The sequence below is a fragment of the Carex rostrata genome, chromosome 12 (assembly GCF_964058835.1).
Source record: "Carex rostrata chromosome 12, lpCarRost1.2, whole genome shotgun sequence".
In the NCBI taxonomy this organism is placed as follows: Eukaryota; Viridiplantae; Streptophyta; class Magnoliopsida; order Poales; family Cyperaceae; genus Carex; species Carex rostrata.
This window is the reverse complement of record NC_135929.1, coordinates 4970552-4978482: the sequence shown is the minus strand read 5'-3', so window position 1 is coordinate 4978482 and position 7931 is coordinate 4970552. Positions and strand designations below refer to the sequence as shown.

Below are 7931 nucleotides of genomic sequence, written 5' to 3'. Positions count from 1 at the left end.
GTGCCTTTGCATGCATGCGTTAATTAGTTTTTCAAACGACTATTATCTCCAAAAGTCGATAAAAATTAAATTTAGTGGACAATCATTAGGAGAATTATTACAAGGAGTTATTGAGTTAGAACCCTAATTAAATTATTTTGCAATAGTATATGCTAAAAGGGAAAAAAAAAATTTACTTTGTTGTGTAGTAATTTTATTTTTTATTAAAAGTTAATATAGGAAATCAAGTTGCTCTTTTACTAGTTGTAATAGCAACAGAAAAGAACAAACTAGCATCTACATATAATGATTAATAAAAATATTTACTTATATATAAAATTAAAATTAAAAATATTTTTATTTTACTTCAAATAATAAACTGAGCTACTTAAATGTGATTTACTTTGTTAACAAGAATCTTATTGTGATGTTCCTCTTGTTTATTTTCTTATACTGTTATTCACCATTATACATAGCTGCTGATCTTTCATAATTAAAATCTGAAATATTAATTTAATAAAGGCCTAATAGATTCACAATAGTTAATACTGCATATAACGCTCACTAGTTTCTATATTTGCTAAAAAAAAATACCATAACAAAACCATGTCAACAAATTTTGTTGTGAATCTTACATTTATAAATAATTAAATAAATGTGTAAAATATTTCCGTGAACTAAAATGTACTCTACTGTTTTGTCCCCACACCAATTTGAATTGATGCGCAATTCAGATTTCAATATTTATATACCAGCGCATATTTGTGTGTTGGTACTGATATCCTTCTATCTGCATCTTTTTAAGTTAAAAGATATAAAATAAATAGGACTACACCCAATAATTTTCATGAAAGCCTGATTTACAAAGTAAGAAGTTTTAGTTTACAGTGATTGATCTGAACCGTTACTGAGAAAAATAAATTACAAAAATATAACAGTAGAGAGGAAAAAAGGCAATTCACAAGAATTGTCAAAACAGGTGCATTCACTAAAATCTTCAATGAAGAAGGGTCTCAACTCTTAATAATGTGTTGAACTGTTGATGATTTTCTCCAGGAGATAGATCCTGTCTGAAATACAAAAAAAAAATGAAATATAAAACCAGCATTTACACAGAGAGAATAAATATGTGAGTGTTGTTGTACTGTTATATAATTATTTACCGCCTTACCGGTAATCGGGAAAGCTCGGAGCTCTTAATCACCCTCAACCTCCTTGCCGATGAAACAAACAATCTACCATTCATAAAAAAGAAACACACCATCATGATCATGATCATCATTGTCAGAATTAGATTATTAGATTGTTGCTCAATTTTTGTTGTTGGTGTTGACAGTGGTGTTTTAGTTTATGTCATTGCAATTACTGTTATTAATATAACTACCACTACTATTATTGCTAAATAATTAAATGATTAATACTGCTGTCTTTATATATCATTTTTGTTATTGTTATTATTATTTTGTTTACCTCCAGGGCACATCACTTGCCAGAACTCTGTCACCTTCAGTGTCTTCATAAACTAATGTATATTCACCACTGCCATCCAGCAAGCAAGAAAATATTTCATCCTCTCCATTTTCTCTACTTTCTCCATCTCCAACCTTAGAAGAATCCTTTTGAACTAATTAAACAAAAACTATTACAAAAGATTAAAATAAATAGCACATAATGTCATATTGTTATTTGTAAAACAACAAAACATGGAACATGTACCTTCTTTTCTTCTTGTTTTTTTTTTATAAATAAATATGTAAAAAAACATGTACCTTGATAGAAGCCTTTAAAGAGTTCTTTCACAGCCAAACATAGTTTTTCATAGCCATCATATGCGCTTAAATCAACTTTTCGTCCAATGGGTACGCCGTCCATGTTGATTTTTACAAAATTGCCCTTCTTGCTATTAGTGTTTGGGTTGGCCTCGGTCTCATATTTTTGTGGCTCTGGCAATTGTTTTGAGCTACTTGCAATGTTTTTCCTAAAAGATCTGACTGGTGGCCAACCAACTACTGGTGCAGCAGCATTTCTGTAATCACACAAAATAAAGCAGTAAAAATTTTTGCTTCCTTTTAATTAACAGAAACGATTTATTAAATTCTAATTTTAATAAATTTGAAAAGTTTGTTTCATGAAACAATTGGATATTGAAACAGTAAATCTGATATTCAGAATTACTTTTTAAATTTAGGCAGACGAAAAAATTCCCTACGAAAGATAAAACAATAAGGATGTCTCCACAATCCACAAGCATTTAGTAGAGGCCAATTATTAGTTTATAACTTGATCCCAGAAATAAATGAAAAAAATAACATAAAGTGTGCATCATACATAAATTAATTAGTTGATTAATTAACAATTTGTTACCTTGCCTGAGCAGTGGCTAGAGGCTTTCTAATGGCCTCTGTTTCTTGGCACTGTTTATTCTTTTCTCTTTCTACACTTGTGCCAAGTGATAATTCCTTCCCCATTCTAGCATTATAAACTTGGCAAACAAAAGAAAGAAAATATTACTATCACATAATCATGAAACTAATTAAAATTTAAATATGTTTAAATTTTGACATGTTCATATTGCTTTTTATTTTTTCTCTAGGCTCCGTACTTATCTTAACGCTGGTACGTTTGGATGACACAAGAATAACGCTAATGCAGGAATAGCTGCTATTCTTGGTGAGCTATTCTCAACACAGCACGTTTGGATGAAAAAAAAATGTTATTCTCAACAAAGAAATAGCTCGGGTTAGCTGCTATTCTGCTATTTCTATGAAATGTTGGGTTAGCAGCTATTTCGAACTCAGGAATAGCTGCTATTCCGAGCTATTCCTTTATTCATCCAAACGCACAAGCTATTATATCTTCTTTTTCACCTTGTGATTGCTCCTTAAATCATGAAATATTATATCCATAAGTATTTTTTTACTTTAACACCTTAGAGTCTGGTACTAACTACTAAAGCACCAAATTTAATTTTTTTCAGTGACTTTAATTCCTCCTTGTTTATGCAGGGAAAATCTTAATTTTATTTGAACTTGAGAAATACATTATGAGTTATCTAAGTAGATATTAAACGACAAAAGAAATTAAATGAGATGAGTTCTAGTTATACCTTGTGATTTGTACTTGATAGCATCAGAAAAGGCTCTCTTTGCACCATGAGAGGCGCTACTAGAATGAAATGCATTCAATGAGTAACCAAGAGAATGAAGAGATGGTTTCTCCTCTGTTTCCTCCATGTCTCTTCCTGGAAGCCCCAATTTCAATTCTAGCTCTCTTTCATCCTGATCTAACAGTTTATTAGTTAGGTTAGCTGTTTTTTGATTGATTATCGGCTTCCATTCTCTCTCATTTGGGATTAAGTGCAGCAATTTCGGGTATCTCTCTTTTTCCTTTGATTCTTCTTCCATGGAGATCTTGTTCTGTTGATGATTGAAATTGAACAGGTCATATTGGAAAAAAATTAAAGAACAGAAATCGAACAATTCAACAGGCTATCGTCAGTCAAGATACAAAGCACTTTTTTCAACTGAAAGAAAAGAAAAACAAAGAAACCAGAAGAAATACAAGAACAGATTTTTGATTAAGAAAGCACAGAACATATAATACTTGAAACAGAGAAATAGAAAAATAAAATAAAAATACGAGCTACCTGAACAGAAACGCAGATCCACACGCCATAACAATTGAACTAAAGAAAAAAAAAATGAAACAGACACTTTCAAAGTACATGAAGAAGTGAAGAACCATCACATGGAACAAGCAAAACAGCACAAAAATAGAGTCATAGATTATTGCAACAAGAAAAGACAATGAATGAAAAAAAGAAGAAGAAAGAATTAAAACAGAGAAAAAGTTCTAACCTTTTCACTGTTTCACGCAAACTTCACTCCCCAAGTCTGGTTCGAACTGGAAAGCAAACACAGAATTCAGAAGGTCGGTACGGAGCACCTAAATCGTTGAAAAATCGAATCTGATGGTGAGAAATGCTGCGCGCGAGTTCTTTGGATGCCTTTGAGTCGTTGCTTTCTCTCTCACCTTTTTTCCTTTTCTTTTCTTTTCTTTTCTTTCGTGGGTTGGGTTTCTACTTTCTACTTTTAGAAGTTTGAACCAAAGCGTGTGGCTAAAACTGGGGACAGGCGGGATTGAACTCTGATGAGATGAGAGATTCCCACAGAGAGAAAGAAAGTCACGCTAGTTATAGAATTCCTATTCTCTGCATTAACCCAAAGGGAATCTTTTGAGTTAATGAATCCTGACCATCCGATCTGTTTTAAGATTCGTACACACTAGATCTGCATTAATATTAAAGGGCCCCTATATAATAAGGAGAGACCGGATTGGCTCCGTTTAAAATTCGACGGTTGAGATTCATTGACTCAAAGATTCATTTTTTGAGTTAATTCAGAGGATACGCCATTCCAAGTTAGAGGTTTGCTATACCCGAAACGGGTTAAACCCGTTTTGCCCGGCCCGTACCCATTACCCGTGGTACCCGTACCCGTTGCCCGGGTACAAACGGGTAGACTGGTAGACGGGTACGAGTAATAAACGGACCGGACAACATAATTTTGAAAAAAACCCGTTGTACCCGTACCCGTCTACCCGCCAACCCGTACCCGCCTACCCGTACCCCTATACCCGCCTACCCGTACCCCTATACCCGCCTACCCGTACCCGTACCCGCCAGCCTTTACCCGGTTGCCCGTACCCGTTACCCGTTACCCGTACCCGTCCCCATAACCCGTACCCGACCCAGATTTTGAAATTCAAATTATTTTGAATTTTTCCGCCGGTTCAAGAGGGGCCCGGGCCGGGTCAAATCAAACTCGGCCGGACCCACCCGGGTCACCTCAACCGGTTTTTTTTTTTTTTTTTTTATTTCAAATTTTATTCCCTCTCCATTTTTTTTCTTTAAATACACCCCTCTAATCCTCTTCCTCTCCACATTCTAAATTTCTAATTCAAATTCTCAATCTCTCAACGTCAATCTCAAATTCTCATTTTTCATTATTCTTAATTTTTAAATTTATTGTTTAAAAAACATATGGTTGTAATTTAATTCATTTTACAAATACGCAAACGGAAATAGAGGTTCGCTAAACCCATTACGGAATTACGAAGGTATCGAAATTACAAAGTTCGGCACCTCCCGCAAGATTTTTCCGCGAAATTTAAAGGTTAGATTTATTTTATGTTAGATTAATTTATTTTTGTAGAGTAATTTAAAATTTGATATTAGATTTATTGTTGTAGATAAACGTATAATTTAAATTGAATGTTATATTTAGTTTATGTTAGATTTGTTAGATTTATTTAATTTATGTTAGATTTGTTAGATTTATTGAATGTTAGATTTGTTAGATTTATTGAATGTTAGATTTATTTAATTTATGTTAGATTTGTTAGATTTATTGAATGTTAGATTTATTTAATTTATGTTAGATTTGTTAGATGTGATTATGTGAACTTGTGATATAATTAGATTTATTTTGAATATGTTAGATTTTATTTTTGAAATTCGGATTTATTTTTAATTGGTTAAAAAAATATGTTAGATTCATTTTTGTGAATATGTGAAATATTTTGAATATGTTAGATTTATTTTTGAAAATGATAGATTTATTTTGAATAAGTTATATTTATTTCGAATATGATAGATTTATTATTAACATTTATTTTTTGAATATGTCAAGTAATTGTATTTATTTTTGAATATGTTAGATTTATTTTTAAATAGATTAGATTTTATCTTTGTTTTTTCAAATTATTTTTTTTTCTGTTTTTTTCCTATTTTTCTGTTTTTTTTCTGTTTTTTTTTTAAATATAGTTGTATTTGAAATTCATTATATAACTAGATTAGATTTATTTGTTGAATATGTTAAGTAATTGTATTTATTTTTGAATATGTTAGTTTATTTTTAAATAGATTAGATTTTAATCATTTTATTTTTGTTTTTTCAAATTCTTTTTTTTTTCTGTTTTTTCCTATTTCTTCTGTTTTTCCCAGATTTTTTTAATTTTCTTTGTTTTTTTTTTTTAAAATATAGTTGTATTTGAAATTCATTATATAACTAGGTTAGACCGTTAGATTTATTTGTTGAATATGTTAAGTAATTGTATTCATTTTTGAATATGTTAGGTTTATTTTTAAATAGGTTAGATTTTATCTTTGTTTTTTCAAATTCTTTTTTTTTCTGTTTTTTCTATTTTTTCTGTTTTTTCCGGATTATTTTAATTTTTTTTTAAATATAGTTGTATTTGAAATTCATTATATAACTAGATTAGATTTATTTGTTGAATATGTTAAGTAATTGTATTTATTTTTGAATATGTTAGTTTATTTTTAAATAGATTAGATGTTAATCATTTTTTTTTGTTTTTTCAAATTCTTTTTTTTTTCTGTTTTTTCCTATTTTTTCTGTTTTTCCCAGATTTTTTTAATTTTCTTTGTTTTTTTTTTAAATATAGTTGTATTTGAAATTCATTATATAACTAGGTTAGATTTATTTGTTGAATATGTTAAGTAATTATATTCATTTTTGAATATGTTAGGTTTATTTTTAAGAACAATTATATTACTCCCCCCCCATTCCATGCCCCCACTCTATCTCTCTCCAAATTAGTTTGATCTCATTTCGATCTCGTTCGCATTTCTCACGATTTATGAAAATTTTTGCGAATCTAAAACCACGAACGTTTTCTACGTAATTTTCTCTTTCAAATGAGATCCATGATGACATACTTTCGGACAACTCGTTACAGAAGTATTTATCCCTCATCATGCAAGTATTTATATCTATACAGACATATGAAAATATTACTATCAATTATTATAAGTATTTATATTGACATATGAAAGTATTAATATCATGTATTATAAGTATTTATACTGACATATGAAAGTATTAATATCATGTATTATAAGTATTTATACTGACATATGAAAGTATTACTATCAATTATTATAAGTATTTATACTGACATATGAAAGTATTAATATCAATTATTATAAGTATCTATACTGACATATGAAAGTATTAATATCATGTATTATAAGTATTTATACTGATATATGAAAGTATTAATATCATGTATTATAAGTATTATATGCAAAAAAATACTTTCAAGTATAGATATAAATACTTACACGATGAGGGATAAATACTTCTGTAACGACTTGCTCGAAAGTATGTCATCATGGATCTCATTTGAAAGAGAAAATTACGTAGAAAACGTTCGTGGTTTTAGATTCGCAAAATTTCTCATAGATTGTGAGAAATGTGGACGAGATTGAAATGAGATAAAAAAAACTCACCTCTAAAAACATGCATGGTCCCCCCATGTGATTTGAGATTCCCCCCACCCTCCATGAAAAAAATGTGCATGGTCTCCTAAATACTTTCGTACTTAGAGATAAATACTTTTGTTCTTAGAGATAAATACTTCTGTACGTAAGTATTAATACCTTATGAAAAAAAAATGACAGCTGGAGTTTTTTGGCATTTTGTGCGGGGTTAATTGCGGGGTGGAAGGTGTGGGGTTAATTATCAGCCTCCTATTTTTAAATAGGTTAGATTTTATCTTTGTTTTTTCAAATTCTGTTTTTCCTATTTTTTCTGTTTTTTTCGGATTATTTTAATTTTTTTTTAAATATAGTTGTATTTGAAATTCATTATATAACTAGATTAGATTTATTTGTTGAATATGTTAAGTAATTGTATTTATTTTTGAATATGTTAGTTTATTTTTAAATAGATTAGATGTTAATCATTTTTTTTTGTTTTTTCAAATTCTTTTTTTTTTCTGTTTTTCCCAGATTTTTTTAATTTTTTTTTTTTTTAAAATATAGTTGTATTTGAAATTCATTATATAACTAGGTTAGATTTATTTGTTGAATATGTTAAGTAATTGTATTCATTTTTGAATATGTTAGGTTTATTTTTAAATAGGTTACA

The 7931-nt window shown here is 29.4% G+C and overlaps 1 protein-coding gene across 2 annotated transcripts; it reads right to left on the bottom strand.

The window, feature by feature from the left end:
- Positions 1-795: 795 nt before the first annotated feature.
- Positions 796-3979, bottom strand: LOC144562843 (auxin-responsive protein IAA6-like). 2 transcript variants are annotated; one of them, XM_078312145.1, is made up of 8 exons: positions 3837-3973; positions 3626-3664; positions 3086-3395; positions 2344-2461; positions 1749-2005; positions 1450-1603; positions 1151-1214; positions 796-1049 (listed from the first exon to the last, which is right to left on the bottom strand). In XM_078312145.1, the coding sequence occupies exons 3-8, from the start codon at positions 3381-3383 to the stop codon at positions 993-995; spliced, it is 948 nt and encodes a 315-aa protein (XP_078168271.1). In that variant the 5' UTR covers positions 3384-3395; positions 3626-3664; positions 3837-3973; the 3' UTR covers positions 796-992. The 2 variants fall into 2 exon arrangements, with proteins under 2 accessions (XP_078168271.1, XP_078168270.1); XM_078312144.1 differs by lacking the exon at positions 3626-3664 and having other exon boundaries at positions 3837-3979.
- Between the last annotated feature and the right edge of the window lie 3952 nt (positions 3980-7931).

Coding starts and splice junctions, on each gene's coding strand:
- LOC144562843 (XM_078312144.1), bottom strand. CDS start 3,383: ATGGAAGAAGAATCAAAGGAAAAAGAGAGATACCCGAAATTGCTGCAC. Junction 1,604..1,748: donor CTTTAAAGGCTTCTATCAAG/GTACATGTTTTT, acceptor TTGTTTAATTAG/TTCAAAAGGATTCTTCTAAG. Junction 1,050..1,150: donor CCGAGCTTTCCCGATTACCG/GTAAGGCGGTAA, acceptor TTTGTATTTCAG/ACAGGATCTATCTCCTGGAG.